Raw genomic sequence first — 25,942 nt, forward strand, 5'->3', positions numbered from 1 at the left:
TCTACGCTACCAGTTAAAAGGAACAAACTAAAATAATAATAATAATAATAAATATAATACATTATATCGTCATATGTAAAACGAACGAACCAGAGACGTTTGTTTCTAAATGGGCCGGGCCGTTGCATGATTTGATTAAGTTTTACCCGCGGCAGATGATAGAAAACTAAGCAAGGCGATCTCAGCTGTCAACGCCCCTTCTGCTTCTCTCACGCTTCGTTATAAACTCAAGGGCGGAAGTGAGGGGACGAGTTGGGACGAGATTTCACCGTCGTCGGCGGAAGCAATGGACCCAGATGCGGTAGCGAAGGCCTTCGTGGAGCACTACTACCGGACGTTCGACAGCAACAGGGTAGCGCTGGGGGGCCTTTACCAGGACGCCTCTATGCTCACCTTCGAGGGCGATAAGATCCAAGGCGCCGCGGCCATCGTCGCGAAGCTTACGTCTCTTCCCTTCCAACAGTGCGCCCACGCCATCACAACCGTCGACTGCCAGCCATCCGGCCCTGCCGGTGGCATGCTCGTCTTCGTCAGCGGCTCCCTCCAGGTCGGTGGCGAGTCGCACGCACTCAAATTTAGCCAGGTATGTTTTCTGCGGGATTTCCTATTTGATCCGATCAAGATCTACTAGACTCCCTGGGTTTTGCACCTTTAATAATCGGCTAAATTTTAGGTCGTCGATTAGGGACCCAAACTTCCCTTATTATAATTTCTAACCTATTGTTCTTTTCTGCAATGATCAAGTATTTTGAATGATCTAAGTTTATGAGAGGATGTCGAATTTATGATTCCCCTACGTGTGCTACTATCTAATCTAATTGTAGTGCTAGTTGCTCTTATAAAATTTTCTTCTTTATTCTTTTGTGGCGTTAGGTCGGACTGAGATTATTGTTTCTTACTTCGTCTATCCTTCTCTTAGTTTTTGTTCTTTTAGATCAAATAAAAACGTCTGGAGTTTTCTGGATTGCTATTGTTTCTTAATAAATGGCTACCCAAATTAACTTTGCTGTCATCAGTGAAAGGCATCTCATCATGTTTAGGAACCATCTATGATCAACACACAACTATAGAACAAAATTGCACTGTTCTTAATTCAGAGGCAGGAAATTTGCAAATTTTGCAACATATATCAATTTGCTGCCTAATTACCCTTCTATATAACTTATTTCTATGTTTTCTTGATCATAGACTCTGACTTTATAATTTGCACCATTAACGTTTGGAAATAGTTGAAGTAGCACTTGTTCTGGAAAACATTATATTGTTTTGAAATGTTCACTCTATTGTTACAGATTTGGGGAAATGATTAATTCAAGTCCAACTTTCTAAAACCTTAGTGTCTAATTGAAGTAGTACTTATTCTGGAACATTATATTGTCTTGAACTGTTCGCTCTATTGCTACAGATTTGGGGGAATGATTAATTTAATTCCCACTTTTTAAAACATTATATTGTCTTGGATTGCACTTCACATCTGCTTTTGTACATTGGTCAACTGTCAATAATTAGATAATTTGCCTGAAATTAATAAGGCAATATAACAAAATGTAGTTATGATATATTTTTTTCTTCTATCCTTAACAATTCTCAGACTATGCATCAGTCCAATTTATCATCAAACCTTTACTTCTTGTTCTTTAGCATCAGCAACTATTCTTCATGATGTATACACATTTGTATCTGAGACTCCTTTTACAAATGTCTCTCTTATTAATGCTTCCAGTTCATATTTTGAAACTAGTTGCTTTGTGCAGCTGGGTTTTCCATTTGACCACAGAATGTTAAACCGCAGAATTTTTTTTTGAAATTTTATTACATTATCAAAGTATAGAGATGATTTGGCTTTGTTTATGATCAATTTTTAATTTTCAAGAAATATATGTTTGTTTGTAACTGCTTTGGTTCTTCAGGACATAAAATGTCTTGGCTTCTTGCCTGAACTATTTATCTTAGCCGATTTTAACTTCATTTAATACATAAATATTCCATATCATATATGAAAATCTTTTTGAGGGAAGGAATTACCTTAGCTGAAACACTGTTATTTAACATAAACAGAATGCATCTTTAGTCTCCTAAATGAGCATTTGATCATCAATGTTGTAACAATTCGGAAATGGTGATTGTTGTATCAAAAACAAGCAAAATCTATCCCAAAATTCTTGGATGCCTCATACAATATGAATTAGATTTCTTTAGTCTTTCTTATTAGGCAAATGGATAGCAAGATAGATGAACTGCTGGAGTTGATTGATAGATAAAGGGGTGAAAGGAGTTTAGTTTGATTTTAATATTTTTGTCCATGTTTGCTTGATGATGGATGGATGTATAACTCAAACAAATTTTACCTATTCCTAATTCCAAATGCTAACCATACTATTTGATCATGTCCGAGCGCTAAGTCGATGAGGACGTGACGCCCTCTGCTGCCTTCGGGTGATCTCCTCAGTGACGTGGACCTCCGGGGAACCTGCAACAAAGCCGGGCCGGGAAGGGGTTCCCGGCGACGGCCCTCCGACGCTCAAGTCAAGCAACGATGAGACGAAGCAGAGGCAAAATAACGAGACTGTGGCTATAGTAGATGATAAAGCATACCTCCGTTGAAGTCCGGGGGTCTTTATATAGGACCCCGGAGAGGCGCGTGCATGCTTCCCGAGGCGTGCACGTTCCTCAAAGCATACCTCAGAATGGTTGTGTCAGAAAAGCGTGCCTGACGCCATATCGCAACTATCCGAGCATATCTCTGCCACGACAATGGAAACTTCCACCGTACGATCCTCGGTACGGCCCGGCCGCCGACCATGCTGTTTGTCGGCGGCAGGTGTCTCGAGAATGATATCCCTAGCTGCCCTTTTCGTCCTCTTCTAAGTCTTTTGTCTCTTACTGGGTTGGACGGAATCAGTGTTTTAAATCGCGTAGCGTTGGTTCATAGCGTTTTTGTCTTGTCATTGCGTAGCGTAAATAGCGTAGCGTATAGCGCAAGCTTTTCGTGCACGTCAATGTTTAAATTTTAAAAAATAAAATATACTTATATAAGTAAAATAAAAATAACATAACCTAAAATTAATCATAATAATTCATTACATGTCAAAATATCTCATACCAACAATTTAAAAAGTCTTATAATTAAAACAACATAACTTAAAAATAATCAGTATCATCCAACTCTATATCACTATCATCATCAATAGTGTCTATGGTTGGAAAATTTCCACTATCAAAAGTTGGAATTACTCCATAATTTTCAGCATCAAGATGATTATCTTCCACATCAACAAGACTCAACCTTGCTTGTTTGTCTTTGCTTCCACCTATTATATAAGAGATACAACATTTAAGAATCAATTATAGATGAAGTAGATATAAATAAATAATTTGCATATGCTTAGTGCTTACTTGAATTTTCAGCAACTCTTTTTTTTGAATTCGTAGGAGGAACTTCAACTATATCCTCAACATCTTCGACTCGCTTATCTGAGTCGAAAAGACTTTCAAAGGTAGCAGATGACACACTCACAATAGGATCACTTTCAAATAATTCATCATCTTCAGGCCATTTAGTAGTTACAGGGAGAACTGGACTTTCTTTCTCAGTTATCCATTCATCATCTGAATTAATTTCATCAACTACAATGGGATCAATCTTGTCTCTCCTCCTAATACTTCTCTCCCTGAGCTTGAAGTTATATTTCACAAACACCAACGCATTCAACTTTGCAGGTTCAAGCCTATTTCTCTTTTTTGTATGAATCTAATATTACAAAAAAGAAAACATATATATATATAAATAAACAATGATATGAAAATTATAAAACAATTAAAATTCAAGTAGAGTTAGAAACTTCGAATACTCACCGATTCAAAAGTGCTCCAATTTCTTTCACATCCCGAAGCACTACAAGTGAGACCAAGCACTCGAATTGCAAATGTAGTAAGCTCGGGTGTCTTACTTCCAAAACGTTCCCACCACGAGACTAATAAGTAATAACATTAAAAAAAATTACAAGAATGTATATAATTTTAAAATATGAATGCTAGTATAATTTTACAAGAACGGTTACAAGAAGAAAATTTTACCCGGAGTTCGCAACATTCTTGTTCGTTTTGCTATTGGAGTTCCAAATTCTCCTTCAGCTTTATTATATAAGTCCAATTGGATGTTTGCTTTAAGACGATCATCAGAAGACAACATCCTATCCATGCAAGTATACAATCCATCTCTAACTTCATCACAATAAGAAAATCTTTCTTCATAACGCAATTGCGGATTCAAATAGTACCCGACCGCGTGTAGAGGATGATGAAGTTGTGGAGTCCATCGTGAATCAATTTTTTTCCAAATGGGTTTGTATTTTCTGTCAACTCCCCCACAATTAAATTTTATTGTCTCTTTTGCCTTATCCATAAGTTCATAAATATATCCCATGGCCGATCTCTCCTCCGAATCAACTTCCCTTAACACACTTACAAGAGGAACAACACTCTTAACACAAAATGCAACATGTGGCCAAAAGTTGGGATCATTAATAACAATTCTCTTCACGACCTTCCCCTGAGTTGTTTGAGATAGTGGTGAACTAACCCAATCTTCGGAAGCAAACATTTGTTCAAGTGGCCTTTTAACCTTATACATACTCAAGAGTGAGAAATGAAGTAGCAAAGCGAGTAACAGCGGGACTGAGAATTTCTTTACCGTTTGTATACTTTCTCATCAAAGAAAGTATAGTCCCATGACCATAAAGGAACTTCACAACCATCTTAGCATGCTCAATTGTGTCAGAAAAAATCTTCAACTTTGCAATATCCTCCAACATTAGATCAATGCAATGCGCCGCACAAGGTGTCCACCAAATTCTATGTCTAGTCTCCATAATTTTTTTCCCCGCCTTAATGCAATTCGAAGCATTATCCGTGACAATTTGAATTACATTTTCCTCTCCCACCTCATCAACAACATCATTAAGATATTTAAAGATCAATTCCCCATTTTTAATAGAATCTGATGCATCAATAGATTTCAAAAAGAAAGTGCCGGCGGGACTATTTACTAAAAAATTGATCAAACTTCTATTCTTTCCATCCGTCCAACCATCGGACATAATAGTGCATCCATATTTTTTCCATGCCTTTTTATGCTCCTCATATATTAGGTTGATGCCATCAACGTCAGCTTTAAGTATCCAAGTTCTTAACTCATGCATTGAAGGAGGCTTGAACCCTCTTCCATATTCCGCAATGCCCTCAACCATATGTAGCCAATAAGGATCATTCACAACATTAAACGGAAGTGCGGCAGAGTAAATAAAACGACCAATTCTACGCTTCACATCAACCAACAAATCTTTTTTGTATGTCGAATTTAGGGTTGTTTGTCGAGGTTCGGAACTAACAAACCCATGAAGAGTACCTTTACCTTTTGATTCACCACTACCAGATCCAGAACATCCAATTGAATTTCCCCCTACACTTCCAACTTTTGATGATTGTGTACTCATACTTTGGGGACCTTCACCGATCTCTCGTAACAATTCAGTTTGTTTACTTTTAGATGCTCTAATTTTGTCAAGTGATTCTCTAATTTCTTTCTTAATATCATCCGGAACACTAACACAAGGTGCAACCCCTTTATGAGTTTGAGCTAAATGTTCCTTCAAGCGAGTAATCCCTCCATTCGATATATGATGACAAAATTTGCACCGAACAGCTTTTTCCCCTTCATTTTGATAACAATACTTCCAACCAATATCTTTTTTATCTTTTTTTGATAAATTCGTAGACATTGCAAATTCTAACTAGACAATCAAAATCCTAGAAAAACAAAAGAAAAAAATCAGAATAAATAATTAATTAATTAGAAACAAATCAGCAAAAAAAAAAAAAAATCAATCCAGGGCATCTGGATCGATCATTGCATCGATCCAAGGAATTGGATCGATCCAGCGATCGATCCAGGGTCGAACAGAAAGGATCTGGATCGGTCGCTGGATCGATCCAGACCCTGGATCGGTCGCTTGATCGATCCAGATCCTTCCAGGGTCGAACAGAAAGGATCTGGATCGATCCAGCGATCGATCCAGGGTCTGGATCGATCCAGCGACCGATCCAGATTTCGAACAGAAAGGATCTGGATCGGTCGCTGGATCGATCCGGGTCTGGATCGATCCAGCGATCGATCCGGATGCCCGACTTCTGGAAATCGCGAAATCGTTTTTGCTCCTTCGAGAAAAAAAACGAGAAGGAAAACCTAAACGAAGAAAACGAAAGGAAGGAGAAAAGCTTACCTCCAATCGCTGTCCCTCGCCACCACTCACAGGTCGCCGCTCGCTGCTCGCCAATCGCCGCCTGTCGCCTCTGCAGTTTGCCCTACCTTCGCCTCTGCCACAGTCACGATTCGACTCACCTTTGCCCTAGCTATTGGTAGGCAATTTGTAATTTTAGCGCCCGCTATGGGGCGCTAGGGCATGATAGCGCACGCTATGTGCGCTATCGACGCTTTTGTCCCGAATAGCGTGGGCTATTCGGGACAATCGCGATTCAGCGAACGCTCTGCAGCGTTCGCTGGTCGTAGCGCGCTATTCGCCGCTATTGAATACACTGGACGGAATGCACGCTCGGCCTCCAGGGCGCTTGGATGTGCATGCGCATCGGACCGGGCGAGAAGGCCGCTTGGTCAAATACTCGGACGGGAGTAGGATCTGGTTGATCCGCGGTTCGGCCGAGCGGATCGGCCGCTCGGCACGGCGGTTCCTTCATAAGGGAGCTTGTGAGCATCGGAAGCTCGACCCCAGGTCGAGCTATCTATGCGCCGGACCAGGATTTACTCCGGCCGGTCGCCCAGGCGACTTCCCCGCCCTGCTTAGCCGGGACTTTGACTCTCCTGTGTCATTGACCCCTTCCTATGTGGGCCCCCGATCCTTATCACCGGATCACTATTTTTTCAGCATTGAGATGTTTCACTCTATGTGATGCAGCACAAGCAGAGAAGCAGAGATTGAGGGGGTGGTTTGGAAGTTGAAATTCGGAATGAAGTGGTAAAGGGATTCTAGAAACTTAGGTATTACACCTAAGGGTTTTTAGGCATCACACCAAGGAGATTGTATAAAGAAATGTAGAAACTTAGGTATTACACTTAAGGGTTCCTAGGCTGCCGTAGGGAGATTGTATTACACAACCAAAGAGAAATCTCAAAACTTTGATATCTATTCTATATTCCAGCATTACGGCAGTACACATATTTATACTAAGACTCACAAAGAACTTAAACAACAAAAATGCTAGTAGATAAACTCATTAAAAACACAAAAGACTTCTAAAGACACATATGAAACTTAAAAGACTCAAACTTAAAAGATTCATAAATATGCTATAATTAGGGATGTAAACGAGCCGAACTGAGTCGAACAGTATTAGGCTTGAGCTCGGCTCGTTTAAGTTATATTCGGGCTCGAGCTTGGCTCGAGCTCGAATCGATCTTTTATCACAAGGCTCGAGCTCGGTTCATTTTAGAATTATCAAGCTCGCGAACAGTTCGAGCTCGGCTCGTTATTAGCTCGATTATCAAAGTTAACGAGCCTAACTCGTTAAGCGAGCTCGGGCTCGTTTAGACCCTGCAATGCGAACACTTGCATATTTAGCACTACATTCAAGTTTTGATGATGTAGCGGTCCTTGCCGAGATGTTACAGTTGAACCCTGCAATGCGTTCCTTCCGGGGAACAACAAAGCATTAACACAATAATTTAGGTGGTGTTTGATTCTCTCCTACGAATCGGAATGAGAATGAGAATGAGTATGAGCTTGGGTATCATTCTTAAAAATAATGTTTGGTTAGTTGGATATTTTCAATCAGAATGAACTTAAATTTCCTTTTTTACCCTTAGAGAAAAATAAGAGAAAAAATTAGATGGAAGATAAAGTTGAATGTGAGAGAAACATATGATGAAAGAAAATGATGAGAGAGAAAGTGATGGGAAAAAATAAAGAGAGGGAAAGTGTGATGAGAGAGAGTGTGATGGAAAAAAATGAAGAGAGAGAAAGTGTGATGAGAGAAAATGAGGAGAGAGAGCGTGATAGGAGAGATTGAGAAGAAAAAAAGTACGATGAGAGAGAACGTGTGTTGAGAAAGAGTGATGAGAAAAAATGAAGAGAGAGAAAGTGTGATGAGAGAAAATGAGAGATTGAGGAGAGAAAGTATGGTGAGAAAATGTGATGAGAGAGAAAGTGTGATGGGAAATGTGATGAGAGAGAAAGTGTGATGGGAAAAAATGAAGAGAGGGAAAGTGTGATGAGAGAAAATGAGGAGAGAGTGTGATGAGAGAAAATGAGGAGAGAGTGTGATGGAAGAGAATGAAGAGAGAGAAAGTGTGATGAGAGAAATATGGAGAGAGAGTATGGTAAGAGAGATTGAGGAGAGAGAAAGTATGATGAAAAAATAAGGAGAGAATGAAGAGAGAGAAAATAATGGAAGAGAGAGTGATGAGAGAGAATACAGAGAGAAAATGATAGAGAATGTGTGATGAGAGATAATAAGGAGAGAGAGTGTGATGGAAGAGAATGAAGAGAGAGAAAGTGTGATGAGATAAAATATGGAGAGAGAGCATGGTAAGAGAAATTGAGGAGAGAGAAAGAATGATGGAAAAATGAGGAGAGAATAAAGAGAGAGAAAATAATGAGAGAGAGTGTGTGATGAGAGAGAATACAGAGAGAAAACGATAGAGAATGTATGATGAGAGAGAAAATATGATGATAGAATGAGGAGAGAGAAAGTATGATGAGAGAGAACAAGGAGAGAGAGTGAAATGAAAGAAAAATTGAACAAATATACTAAGGGTATTTTCGTCCAAAACTGAATTCTTATTCCCATTGCATCAAAACCCAAGGGAGGGGGTGAGTTTCATCCATACTCAAATTTTTTGATTTCATTCCAAAATCTTGATTCCATTCCCATCAACCAAACACAAGGTTTGGGAATGAATCCATTCCCTCATTCCCAAACCTCTAAATCAAACACCATCTTAATGAATCCCTTCATTGAATATTTGTCATAGTTTTAACACCGGCGGACAACTTAACGCAACCCTCCTTTATCCGCATAACTGGTTCATTACGGGCGGAGTTATATCTCTAACAGCATCTTGGTTTATTTTTTGCTTCAAGAAATCCTCTAGCCCACTCAGAAAAAGGTTGATGCTATTGAGGTGTTAGAAACCCTTCTTGAATCAAGTTGTTTGCTTGAGATGTTTCTCCATGCTCTCCTTGGACTTGATCACTTTTAGATTGAGAAATCATAGCTTTAACACCATTTAGTCGAATTTGCATGCCATCAAGTTGCTCCATCACGCAAATAAGTATCTCATCAAGTTGATTATCAGCCAACTTTCCTCTAAAGCTGCTCTGGGATCTTGTAGACATATTAAAGCTCAAAGGCTCTGATACCAAAATGATGTAGCACAAACGGACATTAAGGATTGGGTGTTTTGGAAAGTAGAAATTTGGAATGAAGTGGTAAAGGGATTCCTAGGCATCACACCATAGGGAGATTGTATAAAAAAATGTAGAAATTTAGGTATCACACGTAAAGATTTCTAGTCATCACACCATAGGGAGTGTATCACACAACCAAAGAGAACTCTCAAACCTTTAATATCTATTCCATATTTCAGCATTATAATAATACACATATTTATGCTAGGACTCCAAAGGACTCGAGCAACATAAATGCTAGTAGATAGAATCATTGAAAACAAAAGACTCATAAAGACCCATAGGAAACTTAAAAGACTAACACATAGGAAACTTAAAAGACTCATAAATATGCTACAAGCTACAATTTTCTAAGCATGAGAAATTAAAGCATATTTGAATTGTTGGTCATTTAATACAGACTTTTGACCCTTAGGAAAAGATATACCCAAGTAGGTTTATCATCTTCCAAGACATACCAAATTAATAGTGGAGTTTTAAAATCTGTATGTCTACGCTTATATGTATTAATAGTGGAGTTTTAAAATCTGTATGTCTACGCTTATATATTTTTAATGGAGTTTGCCACATGTCTCCATCACTATGTTTTTGTTATTGCCCTCTTCTGTGTGACTACCAAAGCTTGTTCTTCACATTTTTATTGATGGTAGGTTTAGACGTTTTTTTTACATACTATGATAATCTGTTTGCATGTTTAGAATAGATGGTTAATTGTTGCGTGCATGATCAGGGAGTTTTTTTTTTGTGGCCTTGATGAAGGGGAGCATTGGTGCAACGGTAAAGTTATTAAGTGGAATTCAATAAAAATAAATTCGAAGAGTGATTTGGAAATAAAAATGTTAACCCTTCCATCCTTGAACTAGTAAGGGATGACAACGGCTTTTTGTTTGCCAACTTTTCCATCTGTCTTTATCTGTTCCATCCTCTCAAGTAAAGAAGGAAGAGATAAAATTATATCTGCCTTTGATCCATCTATTCATTTTCTTTTTCCAAATAACACTGCCTCATTGTACATGACTAGAAGTAGCGGTTATTGTTTCATTGAGGCTGAGTTAAATGTGAATGCTTCTCCAAATCCACGAAATTCTAAGCTCTATGGATGCTTCCCTTTGATGTGGTACTTCAATTTTACTGAAACTTTGGTTCAGTTAAAATTTCAATCCATGCAGGATATGTTTGATAATTTGGATATTATTAAGTCCAGTTGAAAGTAAATATATTTATTTATCAAATACATTCTATTTTCTGCAATTTTATGGCATTGTGTTTAGAAAATGAAAACGATTTTTTAGGTTTCATAAATCAATTATTGTGGTATATGGCTACAATTTCTGGAAGTATACATGAATTTCAACTTGTCTTGTACCTTATATGGTACTAATCTTGTTACATGGTAGAATGTGATGATTTATTACATCAATCATCTGCTGAATCATCTTCTAACATTCATGACGTGACCTAATCTTGTTAATCATTCAAAGCATGATCCTTATTTTAAACTTGGCTTCGGCTATAATATTTGAAAAGGGTAATTGGATTATTGAAATGCTTTTTCATAATGTTTTCTGATGCTGCATGTTATCTCTTGTCAATTTTATGAGTTAGACTTAAGCTATATGCTGTAAACTGTGCTGGCAAATAAGCTAATGGGGCACCTTTCAACTATATGAGAATCTACTTCGCATTGTTTATTTTCTTCCTCTCCATTGAATCTTTATTTATTATTTCTCCCCATTTTGCATTGTTTTCACCAACATTTTGATTATTATTTTTGTCGTTGTCATGTTTTACTTTCCTATAATAATAAAGCATGGGCATTCTTCTGCCTTTGGTTATCATGGTGAAGAATTTATTAGGCGCATGAATAGATTAAAATGCGAGGTTGATGATGCTAAAAGAAGACATTGGGTCATACCAGGAATTTCAACACATTAAATTAGATATTTGATTTACAATGTTGAAGATATTATTTAGAGGCAATTTGTTTACTACCTAAAATGTGGTGCCTGTGATAGTCTGTTGTTGCAAACGAACAGAATGGTGCCTGTAATAGTTTTTATTGTTGTAAGTGACCAGAGTGGTGCCTTTGAGTGGATTCACTTGCCTGCAAATGAGCCTTAGTCGACTAAAAGTGTTTTGTTGACTCTGGGTCAATCATGTGTCAATAAGGTTTTAACATTAGTTCAATTTGATTTTTGATCATTGTCACTTTTCCTAAATCTTTGATCTTTGGACAGTCGGGAATATAAGAAGCTCAATTGACCAGTTCCTGATCTGCTAAATTGTTGATCACATGATCCACCAATCAGTCAAAGTACTCCAGTGCCTCATTTTTTGGATATAGCCGTATACTAATTCTTGTTTATTTTTTGTTGGTAAAAGTCTTGGTATGACTTTATTTCTTACTGTTGTTTTTTCACAAGGTGCTATTGATCTTCTATTTTGGCTCAGTGCATGGAATTTGTGATAGCCATATATTGACAGCAGTCCTATTACTCATGCAAGTTAATTGGTTTGTATTTTTGTTGCAGATGTTTCAGCTTATGCCAACGCCACAAGGAAGCTTCTATGTATTGAATGACATATTCCGTCTAAACTATGCCTGAGCAATCTTTTGCACATGGACTAGATGGCAGTAGCTGAGCGACTTGTATGGATTTGGGATTGAACAAATATTGATTGTCCACTTGTGTTTAATTGCTTGTTCTGTAATATTGCTCTTTGGTCGTGTGGGGTTCAACCTCTTTAGGGTCTACAATGGTTTAGTCATGACCTTTATTTACCATGCATCTGTGAGTCTCTGCTTGTTAAGACGGATCATGTGCTATTTATTTGGAGGAGATTTTGCAGGTTCTTATTTGAATCTGGCAGATTTGGTTGCATAAAACAGTATTCTTGTTGATATGGTTTAAGAGAACGTCATGCCATGGTTTGATGCCAATGTCTCATGTCTGTCACTCTATAATCAATAACCAGTCTATTTTGTTATTTATTCTTTGTTTGGTTTCATATTTTTTTTCCCTGACCTTTCTTGTAGTGATCTGGATAAGCCGATTCTGTTTGCCAGTTGAAGCTTTCTAGAACTAGTTGCATGGTATCTGCATCAACAAGAAGCTGGTTTCTGGTGACTTTGGGTAAGCACTTTTGGAACTCGTTTCTGGATGATCTATCCAAAGTTTATGCTCGGTGAGACCGAAACCCTTGTCAGCACATAAGGTTGAAATAATTTACATAGGGCCTACTAAATCACCCTGCAATCTGTTCGTGGCAGAAAGAAATAAATCATTTTGTTCATTAGATACCAGCCTTTTAGTTATCTTGCCAGCACTTTTCAAGTCAATTCAAAATCCTTCAAAGTCGACTAGGAATAATAGCTAATCTTATATTTAAAGACTCGAAAAGGGGTTGACATTCATTTATTTTATTTGCTCTGCAGCTCTTAATTAACCCGTGTCTAGGACATATGCTCCCCACCGAGCTGAATCCATATACTATGTACCTCAAAGCGCATAGGCCAAGTCAAATGGAGTTCTCTCGAATAGAAGTGAAAGTCAACTAGCTTGAATTGTTTGGGGGTTCAGCCTGGTTGGACAAGTTTAGTCCTTAAGTGGCTTGGGATTCAGCCGTTGAGTAAACTGATTAATAACAAGTGGAATGCTTAATTACTGCGAAAGTAGATGTTTTATTTAAATTTAAAAGCGTAATGCGCTGCTTAATTATTTGGAACCATTAACTCTGTCTGCTGATAAAATCCCAGATACTTCAACAGGGACCGAAGCGACCTGTGGAGCAGCGTATCTGTTCCAAGGCTGATCGAAGGGGCCAGCAGCTGTCCAAAGAGATGTCACCTCAAATTTGGTAGGACGCAGGAGACACACACTGATTGAATGCATCACCCGCGACCACTGAGTGATGATGCATCTCACTTTGCAGCAGCAGCAGCTTGACGACGCCTGAATAAGACGGCCCTATCCATTACCACCCCCCACCAGTTGAATGACAGTGCTGTGCAGCGTCATAGTAATGTTTCTGTGAAAAAATGATGACGACAATTAAAAAGGGTGGTATTGGTGAATGAGCTGTTGCATTGGATTGGGGGCCGTGCATGCTTATCAGTGCCGATGTGTACCAGCGCTGATCGGATCCGATAGGATCGGGAGAGGAGGCAAAGATCTGCTTCCTTGGCTACAACATGTCGGCCATTTCTTGCTGTCTTCTCGCAGCAGCCACTGCTTGGATTTTGCCTGGATTCGCATGTCCACCTCGCCCACCGCACCTCGCCGATGATGGAGCCTACTGCTCGCCTCGGATTTTGTTCAGACATAAAAGCGACAGTCTTGTAAGCCCGCACTTGTCTTTCTGTTTTTCAATTCAAAAGTTTATAATTTAAATAAAATAATTTTTTTACCGTATACTTTAAGTAGATGCATCTTTATCTAACTATAAAAAATCACTTATTTTAAGACTGGTACTAAGAAATTCATATAGCATGGAATGTACTTAAAAGATTACCATTATATTAGTTTTATCCTTTAGAAAGTGTCGATTCACATTTAGATTTTCATTACAAATTCCACCGATTCAACTTAAAATTTAGATATCAAGTTCACCAATTAATTTCACTAGATCGATGGCACAAAGCTTCCGATCTAAGCGCTAGGTTTAACAGTAGGTAGACAATGGAAAATGTAGCTTTTCATTGCTTGAAACCCTCCTGAAACCTTAAAACGACAGTACGCATTTAGGATGAGGACAATCGGCACATGCATGCAGATCCAGATCCTGAATTGAATTCATGTACTAACAATGAGGGACTGTAATTGATCATGAAAAGTGCAGGCATCTATCGAGCTACTGCCATGGGAATGGAAGAGCTTGGGAGGCCTCGCCGGACGACCCTGCTCCACCCATCGCATTGAACACGCACTGGCACTGAAGGCCGGTCTCGGCCTCGCAAACGAACACATTGCCTTCTGGATCATCGAAACAAGAAAAGGCAACTGGTTGCACCGAAGCATAGCTCGAAGGTCGAGCAGCGGCGTAGGTGAGATCGGAAACCAGAGGCCGGTGCACGGGTATCCTTCCGGCAGGCAGCAGTTGGCCGACGCCGATGCCTCCCGATCCCTGAGCTGCTGACAGAAGAGAGAGAGCACAGTCGGAGTCGAGGATTTGCTCAGGCGGCACTCCTCCGGCGAGAACCTTGCTGCTGCTACTGCCGCTGCCACTCTCTGCTGTCGACGTCGCCTTGAACATGGCGTGGAATGTGGGCTGCGAGAAACGGCTGCTGTCGTCTTGCATAAAAGAGAACTGTTTTATGTTTTTGGTGCTCGATGAGGCAGAGAAGCATTGCTGGCTGTCGATCCCAGACCAGGTGCTGTGCCCTTGTGTTGGAGATGGGATCCCATGAGGAGGAGGAGGAGGGTACATCAAGAAGCTGCCTCCTGCGCACAGAATAGATTATAGCTAGCTGCATCCTGCACGAGCTCAGAGACAGAGTGCGTACGTACATTGTTCGAGATCATACCTTGAGTGTTTGGAAATAAGCTTCCAGGATTGATGGATTCGGGTTGAGGCTTCCTTCGGCGTCGATTGTGGCCGTCTAGGCGTTTTCGACAGCTACGTTTGACCTCGTCGAACTCCAACAGTTGGTGAAACCTGGACGGGATTATCGATATGTATGAAGAACAGCAACTAGAGCTCGATATGTATGATTTTGCAGGATGCCCTGTTCCATTACCTGCTGCACTGTTGGCAGAAGCGCTGCTCCTGGCCACCCACCATCACCATCGGCGTCTTGGAATGGACCTCGCAGACCTTGTGCCGCCGGTGATATTCACGGGAGTTGCTGAGGTCGGATTTGCACCCGTCGACTAAGCACGAGGCGCCGGCATTGCTTCCCGCACGGGCTCTCCTCGACGGAACGGCCGCCGCCGCCGCCGCCGCGGTCGATGCGGGTACGGGGAGCCACCTCTCCGGCGGCCCGAACTCACCCAACCCACCCAGCCTCAGATCGACCGAGCAATCCACCAACCCGCCGCTCTGGCTCCCCAGGACAAAGCTCGGACCCGCCAAAGCGCCCACGTTGAGCTCCGCCCCCTGCTCCAGCTCCGCCATGTCCCAATACGGCACCTTGGAGCTGCTCCACTCCATCAAACGCTGAGCAAATGAGGGAAGCAATCCAACAAGCTCGCAAAAGGCTTCCCGCAGTTGAAGAATCCAGTAAAAGTCTCCACTCGGCAAGATGAAAGGGGGATACGGGAAGGCAACAGAGGCAGACAAAGCGAGGAGGCTTACGAGCAGAGGAGCAGCAGCAGTACCGGCTGGCGCTTGGCCTTCCCCATCACCACTGCTCGATCTACTGACACCGGACTCAATTATTCAAGCATTGAATAGGAGGAGGTTAAAAGAGAGGTGGAGTTAAGCTCGAGTACAGTGGGAGCACAGCTCCTGAACGGGACATCATAGAACGCAGAGGTGCCCTATAAGTAGAGATGAGCCCCAGAGGAGACACACAAAAGGCTTTAGCCATAATTATTGCCAAAGTTACTGAGAGAAAGAGAGAGAGAACAGAGCAGCAAGCTGCAACTGTGGAAAAAGTCCAGCCAAATGTGACAGGGTGTGGTTGCTATCCATTGCAAGCTCCCAGCTCTGTGTGTGAGAGAGAGAGAGAGGGGAAAAGAAAGAAGACGTTGAGAGAGGGGGTGTCACCATGCTTCCACTCATCCTATCAGGCTGCTCTTGTCTCCCTCCTTACGCAAACACGTTGCAGAATCTCCATGTTTGCCATCTGCAGATTTCTTTCGCCATGTCCTCTTCTTAACCTTTAGAGCCAATCATAGCCTCCAACCGCCACGTGCATTTCACGTGACGACAGGGATCAATTTTTTTTTTTTACTATGTTTGCAGTAAGCCAGTAATCGTTATTTTTACTATATTTAATATAAATAAATAAATATTAAAAGTAATTTCAAAATAGACCTAATCATAAAGGACTTTTAAGTAATTTCATAATGATGTGATTTGGTAGAATCAGCAATACTAAAAATGTGATTTGATTAATATTTCCATTCTCCACGAGGAATTTAAGATAATTCTCAAATATTTTCATGTAAATATCACATTTTTTAATAAATATTTCATAAAACTATCACCGCTTTCTAAACACTCTTAGTCATTAATTAGTCGTGATAGATGGTCTACCCACCCTTAATAATTTAATTAAAGTGGTATGTACCTTTATTACCACGTGATTATTACGCGAATTTAACTCTCACATGTTACTAAAAGATTATGGGTTACGTTAAATAATTATTTGATATCATTGTTATTATATATATATATATATATATATATATATATATATATATAGCATCAAATTAATTTTAATTTAATCGCTCCATTTGGCTTGATTTAATTAAAGTGGCTAATTTTGTCGTCGCGTGCACTTGTGGAGACTGCACACGTTGTTGCTCCGGGAAGCGTGCCGACGTGGGAGCCCCAGCCCCCCGGGCCCCGTCATAGAATCTAGTGCTATATTTTAATGATATTTTGGGCCTATTGTTTCCTGGCGCACTGCTTTCCAAAGCGAAATTAAATAGGAAAGTGTCGGCATCGCAGGCTATTCTCCGCACGTGTTTCGAAGAATCTGGTGTCACGTGCGAGATGAGCCCCTCGACCCGACCGACGATTGCAGGTGGATTGCAGCCGACGCCCATTCCCGCCATCTCCTCGCCTGCTCCGCCCCGCGCTAATCGCACCGCCTCCGTCGCGCCTCCACCTGAAACTTCTGCCTCGCCGATTACCTCAGCGAGAAAAATTCCTCCTTTTTTTTTTTGACTTCATCTCTTCAAAAAATCATCTTTCCCCCTAGATTAACCGATCAAAATCCGATCTTTATGCAGTTTGCAACACGAACTCGAGCAATACTGTGATCCAGATCTTCGACGCCACCTTTTCGCCCTCTTCTACTCCTCCGCCGCCTCCGAACGCCGACCTGGCCCCTCCGCCGCTGGATGTAGCAGTGACCCCAACCACAGGCGGAGAAGGAAGGTCTACGGCCAGGCCTCAATCACTATCGGAAATGGCTGCGGCTGCCTCTGCTCTCCCCGGAGCTTTTGTAGACTTTGCCAAGCGGTAAAAATGGGCTAACTGCGCCCGAGCCATTTCCGGCTCAATTGAACCATTCTGACACTTCTAATCAAGACGACGAACCAAACTGGTCGGGCCAGACCCGATTCGACCATTCCGGCTCACAACCTAACGCTAATCAGCCCCCCACCGTCGTCCATAAACCCCGAACGCTAAGCCACTCGTTCCGACCTGGAAGAGGAATCTCGTAAATGGCGTGCAAGGCTGTGGCGATCTGGTCGATGCTGCTCTCGGAGCGGCCACGGCGCCTCTCCCACAGAACTGTTCTGGCTTCCTCTCCTCCGCTCCTTTGGCGCCGAGGTAAGGCTTGGTTTGGAGGCACCCAGATTCGGTGCTCTCACGGTGTCGCCCCATCGGCCGCCTCCCCTCAGGACGAGCAGGGCCCGCCCCAGGAGGCCGTCCTTAAGGCCATCTCGGGTTAGTCTGTCTCTAGTTTGTAATTTTGGTTTTCTATATCAGATCAGTTTTCTTTATTATTATTATTTCTTATGATTGGTTCTGACCTAGTTTTCCCTGTCTAAGGTGCGGAGAGGTTAGTTTGAATGTTGTTTGGAAATGAATGCAACTGTGTGTTATATTTAGTTGAACGTTAGGGAAGGATTTGTACTATCTTCCATGTGTTTAAAGATCATGGGAGCTTATCGATCTTTCTTTGCACGTTGTTCATGTTATTTTCATTGCGATTCTTGTGATTCCTTTTTATTATAATGTGAAGTTGGAAGCAGATTTAGTATCACTCAACCAATTTTGATTTGGGTTCAATTCGTTGTTTCCACTTTTTGTGGGAGGTTGGCAAGCCAAGTTTAACAGAGATGGTAGCGTCAAAAGGAGTTTTGTCTATATATGGTCTTAGTCTGAGCAAAAGAGTTTAATCTACATAATGCAATGCAGATATATATGTATAGTCTGCCTTGTAAAAAAATCAGGTGGATTTTTTCCGCAAATGCCTTTAAAACAACTTGTTTGAGTTGAAGACCAGTCTAAAATCGTTTGTTAGAATCTACCGCTTCTAACCACTGGTTGAAAAACCAAATTCAATGCTTATAGAATGTGGAATCACCTCCACCATAAGCCAATGTGTTGGGATTTTCATCTTCCATTGGGAGAAAAACACACACTCTCAAAGAAAGAAAGTAGAATCATCTTCTCCATATGTTGCTACATTGGGATCATCGTTATCCGTGGTAGGAGAACACAAAGAAAAAACAATAGAAAGTTTAGACATTTACTATAATCCAGTTCTATGGGGAGAATCAAAGTTTATCTAATAAAAGAGCAAAAATGCAATGAAAAACAGATAAATCATTGTTCACACCTCGTGCAAAAACCCTCACACTATACCTTAGACTCCTAATTCAATACTAATGCAGACAATATAAAACTTCACCGCCAACGCTTCTTGAATATAAAAAGTTATACCAAAGAAGTAAAATTCTCATTTCTACAAGCTTTCTAGTGTTTCACTATCACAAGTAGAGGCTTCGAAACAGCCCCATGATTAAAAGATTTGCATCGTTTTGTTTTATTGGTCATCACAATGTAAAAAGTCACCAGAAAACATGTTGTATCACACTAAACAACCTGAAAAAGGGTTACTACTTGCTTGAGCTGTAATTGGGCCTAAGTGCCTAGCACTATTGACAACGCTACTCATTAGGCCTCACTTGCCCAGCATTGAACCCCACATGTGCCGATAGTTGGTAAGACATGTGGTATCTGATTTTTGTCACCTGGCTCAATTTTTGCTTTAGTGAGCTATTTTTGTTAGTTCTAGCCTCTTGATTGTTGAACTCATATGCATTGGGTGGAACATTAAATCAAAGACAACTTAAAATAGAAATGCAACCATGAAGACAACTAGTAAGCTGTCAGCGTATATTATTGACAAATGTTTTTGTCCTCTGTTAGTGCTTGTTTACAAGAAGAAAAAGGAAAAGAGAAGAGAAGGAAGGGAAAGAGGCTGCGGAAAGGAGAAACATCTTCCTTTATTTAGGTACTAATTAGTAAGGTGAACTAAAGGGAGACAATATCCATCAACACTCCAATTCCTAATTCCTAAAATTCAGTGGATTTATGACATGTATAAATATAATGGAGGGAAAGGAAGGGAATTTTTGTTCCTTTGATTTTGTTCCTCTTCTTTAATGTGTTGCCCCTAGCTGAGGACTTTGAATCCCTCCCTTCCCTTTTTCTCATTTTGACTTTCTTCTCCTCGAAATAATTGTTTATGGTGAGATGCTTTCATGTATTCATTTGCTTATGGAGTAGTTTGGGCAGGAAGCTTAAATTGTGATCTGCTGAGACGGGCATATTATGCCACCAAAATGTTAAAAGTACTATTTTGTTTTATTGGCAAATGCTTTTGAATCTTTGTGTAATTTTTTTTTCCACATTTTCTCATTGCCTTCAATTTGTTAAATTTTGTTGTCATTGCATCCAGAAGTATCAAAAGCTGAGGGAAGGGTTACACAGACAACCAACCTTGTTATTGGTGGTACAGTGGTTAATGATTCTACTGATGAATGGCTTGTTTTAGATAAGAAGGTATGCTACTGATCTACTAGACCAACCTACCCTTAATTTTGATTTGAAGTCAATCTTGCTAAATTGCACGTGCAGGTTTTTCCATAGCCTTTTAGTTCCAGGACATTTGTAATCAGCTGATATTGATTTTTTTTTTTAAAAAAAAAAATACCTTTCCACTTTAGAGTTGTATATGGGGAAACATATTTGAACCCCAGAGTTCACTTCTTTTCAAAATTTTCTGCAAACTCTGAAACGCATTTTACACTACACCTCATGACCTATGCCCTAAATCTATCTACTAGGATGCCAGTTTAGACCAAATAATGTCATGAATAGCAGATGATGTTGCTGACTGCTTGCTTGACTAGATGAAGTTACATACAAGGGCTGCAGTGGCTTCGCAAACTTCAGAAGGTTGAAACATAATTTTTCACACCATGTTTAATTTGTGGAGTGGGATTGATCAGGAAGAGAATAGTTATTCTTGGTAGATGAACGCATGGAATTAAGTTTGTTTCTCAAATGGAATAGATGATTTGTTCTCATTTCTATTCCTATGTTTGATTTGCAAAAACTCTGTAAGCAATAGATAAGAAAAATCTCCAAAAGAAGAAGATATCCTTGCGAATAAAATATTTCCTTATCGCGTATTGCAAAATAAATCTGCATAATATCTTTTGCTTATCGTGATGGTGGGAGTAGCTAATTTGGATAAAAAGAATAATTATTTTATCATGATATTGTAGTTGGTCGTATTTTTTTAACCAAATATAGTTGTTCCATCGAAATTCATAAGGAATAGAACTATTCATGCAGACAAACATGTGATTACAGTTTTGGGGAAATCTGATAAAAGTCGGTAAAGGGAAGAGAAAAATGAAATTCCCGTGTATCCATATGAGGCCATGAGATTGACATGTCTTTATCTCATGGTAAAACCATTTATGGATAAAATATTATTTTTGACTTTGCCATTATTTGTGACCTCTAGTTCACAATATTGTATATTTACATTTGAGCCAATATGTATGTATACACCATACAGATAAGAACACGGTTCTCTAGTTCACAATTAGCTAGAGTCCTTATGCTGTTGTTTTTGGCTTTTCTTGGATGCTCAGATCAAGACCTACAACCAATCTTTTTGATACAATTTTATCAAATGTTGTATTCTTTTCATATTATCAACTCAAATTTTTACTTTATCCATTCTGGCATAATGACAAGTAGGATTTTTTCTTAGAAATTTTTCTTCAGGACCTTTATGAATTTTGATGATCTGTTTGTATAACTGTTGGCATATTTGCACATAAGCCAAAAGGATAATTTATCTAGCTTTGTTCTTGGCCATTTATTCCTTGTCAAATTGAAGGTGTAACCGAAGAAGTGGTGTCTGTTGCTGAAATGGATATCACGACGCTTTTGCTAGTTGTCAATTAGTGTAATGTGAGATATAGACAACTCAATGTTTATGGACTTACTAAATACTTTTATGGAACAAATGTTTCCTGTTCCACTTCAAATTTCAATTCTCTTAGCATTAAAGGAAAAATAAAATAACTATTTCTGGTTCTCAATTGAGAGTGTAGCTATTGACTAATGTATTTGTACAGGTTAATTCATATCCCATGGTCAGACATTTTACTGCAATTGGAATTGGGGGTGATGAATTTGTCCAAGCAATGGTTGTTGCTGTTGAATCTGTGATCCAGGAATCAATTCCTAAGGTTTGTGAATAATGCCATATAAACTAGTTATTCCTCGAGATAGTTACAAGTCCAATTATGCATGCAAATGTTTTACATTTTTACTGTTTCTCTCGTTGCAAGGCCAGGATCACTATTTTGCCCTTTTGATTGATGAACTTTCAAAAAATAGGAATACTGAACTTTTTTGAGAAAAGGGATCACGAATGAGAGATTTCAAAGTTAGAGGAACAAAATTCTATGGATTGTCGCTTGATTTAAAGTGAATGAACCTATTTTTAACTTGACAACTCTCTTTGCTTTCTTAGTCTTTCCTGCATATAGAGGATCAATAGAATTTATTCCGAAATACATAGATCATTTTTTGTTATTCTCGAAAAAGTGCATATTTTAGGGTATCTGTTGAAATGATCCAGAACAGTAGTACCTTTGGAGCAAATGACAGCTAAAAATGTGAGCGCTGGCATCTAGACTCAAGTAGTGCAAACATGTTGGAAAGTCACAAATGAATCTCATTTCTATTCCCATTCTCTTCCGCAAACCAAGCGCCCCCTTCGTAATGCTTAAATCCTCTATGACGAAAATTGAACTGCTGTTTAAGGCAGTTTGCAAGTTAAACAAATAGCAATCAGAATATATTTTCTTCCCGATATTGGTTTGAGACGAAGGTTCTTGAAGAAGATTTTAAGGGATTGCTCAGGCATATATGTACATGAACATAAATCTCTTCTACTGTGTATTCTTTTTGTGTACGAAATACTTCAGCTCGTGCTTTATAATATCCATTAGCTAAAGCAATGTTATCCTAACATGAATAAGTTTCTAGTATATGCTCATAATATCCTAATCTTTTTTGGATCAATATGGCTCGTGCAGGAATCACACTACTTACCTTTGCGTTACTTAATTAATTTTGATCAACAGGGTAGCGTCACTCGGAAAGTATCATCGAGGGGCAAGTATGTATCAGTAAATATCGGACCTATTCATGTCGTCTCTAGTGAACAGGTATGCTTCATTTCACCAAATGTGATGTCTTGCCATTAGGCACCATGCATAATTCATGCATTCGAACGACATTCTGCCCAGCTTTTAGCTTGCAATTTTCAGGTTCAAGCTGTATACAATGCCATGAAGAGCGACGATAGGATGAAGTATTTCTTATAAGCCATATGTTTCTGGCTCATCTTGGAGTGGATTATCAATGCCAATTCGCAGGGTTCTCTTGATGACCATATCGATTCTTCCTGATCGACTCGAGGCAACAAAAGCTCTGAAGCAGGTTTTCTGCCTCCTACTTATCCATTTTTTGAGCAAGTAGTGTGTTTCATTAAAATCTTTGCCAGATGAGTTTGTTAGAAAAATGTTATCAGGTACATGATAAATAAATTATATGATTAGTATGTATAATATTAATCGAGCTCCATGATCACATTTGTTAAAAAAAAATGTAATAGAGTTCATGATACATTATGTGTGTGATCAGTAATCCACATGCTGATATTAAAATACAGTCAATTATTGAATTGAAAAGATGATAGTTTATAATTTAATAAAGGTGCAATAATATGAGATGATATAATAAAATACTAAATGCGCCAATAATTATTTACTTATGCGGTTGCACATTTATAACTGATGTGGGCTCACATTTATTAATCTGCGCATAAAGACTTCTAAGCGACTCAGTCTTTTTAAGTATAGATCCCACCTGCTAGATTTGTATAGATTTGACCTGTTAAATAGATCGATAAATTTAGTTAGTTAGAATCTAATTAGTTAGAATTAAATTGTAATACATATATCTAATAATATATTAAATTATAATACATATATCTAATTAATATATAGAGATGATATTATTAAAATATTTTTAATAATGATTTAAGTATATTTTGACTGATCAAATTTTAATCATTTAGCATTGTCTTAAATAGATAGATCTATTAAATCAATTAATAAATTTTTTATGTATCATCCTGTTTGTGATTTAACCTGTTAAATTGAAACCGACACAAAACCCGATTTATTGGGAGGAGCAAATCGGGATTCGAAAAACCTGCTAAACCAATGACGTCATCTTCATATCAGTGCGTTTCTTTCATTTTGTTTCCTTCGATAAACTTAAAATGATAAAAATAAATTTCTAAGCATCTATTGATTATTAGGAATAAGACTTCAATCTAAAAAAATTAATGTCTTTATTTTTTAAAAAATAATGATTTTTAATCGTCTGCCGCCTTGACATATTAAAATTTTGGTGGTGTTTTTTTTCTTGAAAGAACGGCATTGACGGTCAATGAGTTATAAAAAGAATAATAAAGGTATTTTTTAAATTAAAAAAATAAGTATTTTATAAAATAAGAAAAATATCTTTATTTCAAAAATATTTTTCATATAAAAAATATCTTTATTTTAATAGTTTTAATAACTACTAAAAAGCTGATATAATATATAATAGCTAAGATATAACTGTTACAGCGTCTTAAAATAAAATTTAAAAATTCAACTTAATTAAAAAATTATATATATAACACTTTTAAACAAAAATTTATTTATTAATTTGACCAATATCATTTAAATTTAATGAATATCACTTAAAAACATCAAAATTATTATAAATTTATTTTAATAATTATTAAATGTTTGTTCTAATATTGTAATATAATTTTTTTTATAAGTAAAATGTATATAAAAAAATTAGAGTATTTAAGTAGTGTCTCGTGTTGGATAAATCAAAGATGGACTTACTATCTAATTGACCCTAAAAAAAAACTATTTCTAACCCTCTATACGAGATATATAGAAACAAATAAACTTTTACCATGGAAACGTCTAAATACTCATAACATCCTTCTTTAAATAGACATATCATGTTTCATATGTGGTCAATCGTTTATCCTTCTCTATAGGGCAGCAATGTATAGACACTTCAGTGGTCTTGTTTCACTATTGTTGGTGGGAAAATAACACTATTTGTTTTCCAATTAGTCCCATCTCTTTCTTATGCGAAGACATATCTATGTTATATATGTAGAAATTAAGAAAAAATAATAATTATTGAATCCAAAATTGAGGATCGGAAATATAAAGTATAAGACTTTTATATAGTTTAGTTAAGAAATCCTAAACTCTAAATATAAAAGGAAAAAAGATTAAATTACCCTAAAAGTTATAAACAAATAAATATATATAATCTAACGTCCCCCTCAAACTTATACAACTAGAAGCATTGAGAATTTGTCAAATAAAAAATAATACATATTCCAGTTGACCGAGCCTAATTCTAATTGTTTTGTTTCAAAGCATAGATATCCACGGAGGCCAATTCGTCCTATTCAGATATTCATGGCCAAGAGGTATTGGATTCTCTTTCGGATAGGCCCTGAAAGGAGAAGGAAGGTCGGAATGCCAATAGACGTCTGTCTATTCTCTAATCCACCTGCCCCGATCCGTTTTGGGAATGTCCAGTGCCAAAGTCACTGAATGGGTAAGTCGCCAATCCCTAAAATGGAAGTAGAATGTGACTTGGTAAATATCTCAGCAATCTGTAGCTTTGAAGGAACAAAAGACAATGTGATGGTGTCAATTTGAAGATGGTGATGAGTAACGTGATAATCAATTTCAATATATTTCGCCCGCTAATGAAAAATTGAATTACGTATAATTTGAATAGCACTATGATTATCACAATATAATGGAGTAGGTTGATGAAGAGAAATACTCATATCTGCAAGCAACCAATGCAATCAAACTATCTCACAAATAGTTGAGGTCATGACACGATACTCAGCTTCTGTGGAAAATCTAGAAATAATATCTTGCTTCTTATTTTTCCAAGAAATGACGAAATACCAAGAAAAATGCAGAAGCTAGTGGTAGATTTACGATCCGTAGGATCACCAGCCCAATCCGTATCAGAGTATGCACACAGTTCAAGAGATGAAGTAGAAAAAAATAAAAGACTTTGAAATTAAGTACCCCGAAGATATCTGAGAATACGAATAATAACAACCCAATGAATTGTAGTTGGTGCAACGACAAATTGGCTAACGACATGAACATCATACACAATATTTG

At 38.5% G+C, this 25,942-nt stretch overlaps 3 protein-coding genes across 4 annotated transcripts; 2 read left to right on the top strand and 1 right to left on the bottom strand.

Annotated features, from left to right (window-relative positions):
* Positions 1-166: 166 nt before the first annotated feature.
* On the top strand, positions 167-12,386 carry LOC122006625 (nuclear transport factor 2B). Its single transcript, XM_042562192.1, has 2 exons — positions 167-583; positions 12,014-12,386. The coding sequence occupies exons 1-2, from the start codon at positions 287-289 to the stop codon at positions 12,086-12,088; spliced, it is 372 nt and encodes a 123-aa protein (XP_042418126.1). The 5' UTR covers positions 167-286; the 3' UTR covers positions 12,089-12,386.
* A 1,291-nt stretch (positions 12,387-13,677) lies between these two features.
* On the bottom strand, positions 13,678-16,271 carry LOC122006624 (squamosa promoter-binding-like protein 16). The gene is made up of 3 exons (XM_042562191.1): positions 15,220-16,271; positions 15,007-15,137; positions 13,678-14,923 (listed from the first exon to the last, which is right to left on the bottom strand). The coding sequence occupies exons 1-3, from the start codon at positions 15,630-15,632 to the stop codon at positions 14,334-14,336; spliced, it is 1,134 nt and encodes a 377-aa protein (XP_042418125.1). The 5' UTR covers positions 15,633-16,271; the 3' UTR covers positions 13,678-14,333.
* Positions 16,272-17,091: 820 nt separating this feature from the next.
* Positions 17,092-23,415, top strand: LOC122006626. 2 transcript variants are annotated; one of them, XM_042562194.1, is made up of 5 exons: positions 17,092-18,047; positions 20,074-20,174; positions 21,770-21,883; positions 22,787-22,870; positions 22,973-23,415. In XM_042562194.1, the coding sequence occupies exons 1-5, from the start codon at positions 17,822-17,824 to the stop codon at positions 23,027-23,029; spliced, it is 582 nt and encodes a 193-aa protein (XP_042418128.1). In that variant the 5' UTR covers positions 17,092-17,821; the 3' UTR covers positions 23,030-23,415. The 2 variants fall into 2 exon arrangements, with proteins under 2 accessions (XP_042418128.1, XP_042418127.1); XM_042562193.1 differs by having other exon boundaries at positions 17,095-18,047; positions 20,071-20,174.
* Positions 23,416-25,942: the final 2,527 nt, after the last annotated feature.

This window comes from Zingiber officinale, chromosome 7B, assembly GCF_018446385.1.
Source record: "Zingiber officinale cultivar Zhangliang chromosome 7B, Zo_v1.1, whole genome shotgun sequence".
NCBI lineage: Eukaryota > Viridiplantae > Streptophyta > Magnoliopsida > Zingiberales > Zingiberaceae > Zingiber > Zingiber officinale.

Bases quoted from the DNA above. Each gene is read 5' to 3' on its own strand.
- LOC122006625 (XM_042562192.1), top strand. From the start codon at position 287: ATGGACCCAGATGCGGTAGCGAAGGCCTTCGTGGAGCACTACTACCGG. The intron at 584-12,013 runs GTATGTTTTCTG...TTTTTGTTGCAG, and splicing joins ACGCACTCAAATTTAGCCAG to ATGTTTCAGCTTATGCCAAC.
- LOC122006624 (XM_042562191.1), bottom strand. From the start codon at position 15,632: ATGGAGTGGAGCAGCTCCAAGGTGCCGTATTGGGACATGGCGGAGCTG. The intron at 15,138-15,219 runs GTAATGGAACAG...AATCCCGTCCAG, and splicing joins TTCTGCCAACAGTGCAGCAG to GTTTCACCAACTGTTGGAGT. The intron at 14,924-15,006 runs GTATGATCTCGA...TTCTGTGCGCAG, and splicing joins CTTATTTCCAAACACTCAAG to GAGGCAGCTTCTTGATGTAC.
- LOC122006626 (XM_042562193.1), top strand. From the start codon at position 17,822: ATGGCGTGCAAGGCTGTGGCGATCTGGTCGATGCTGCTCTCGGAGCGG. The intron at 20,175-21,769 runs GTATGCTACTGA...GTATTTGTACAG, and splicing joins GGCTTGTTTTAGATAAGAAG to GTTAATTCATATCCCATGGT. The intron at 21,884-22,786 runs GTTTGTGAATAA...TTTGATCAACAG, and splicing joins TCCAGGAATCAATTCCTAAG to GGTAGCGTCACTCGGAAAGT.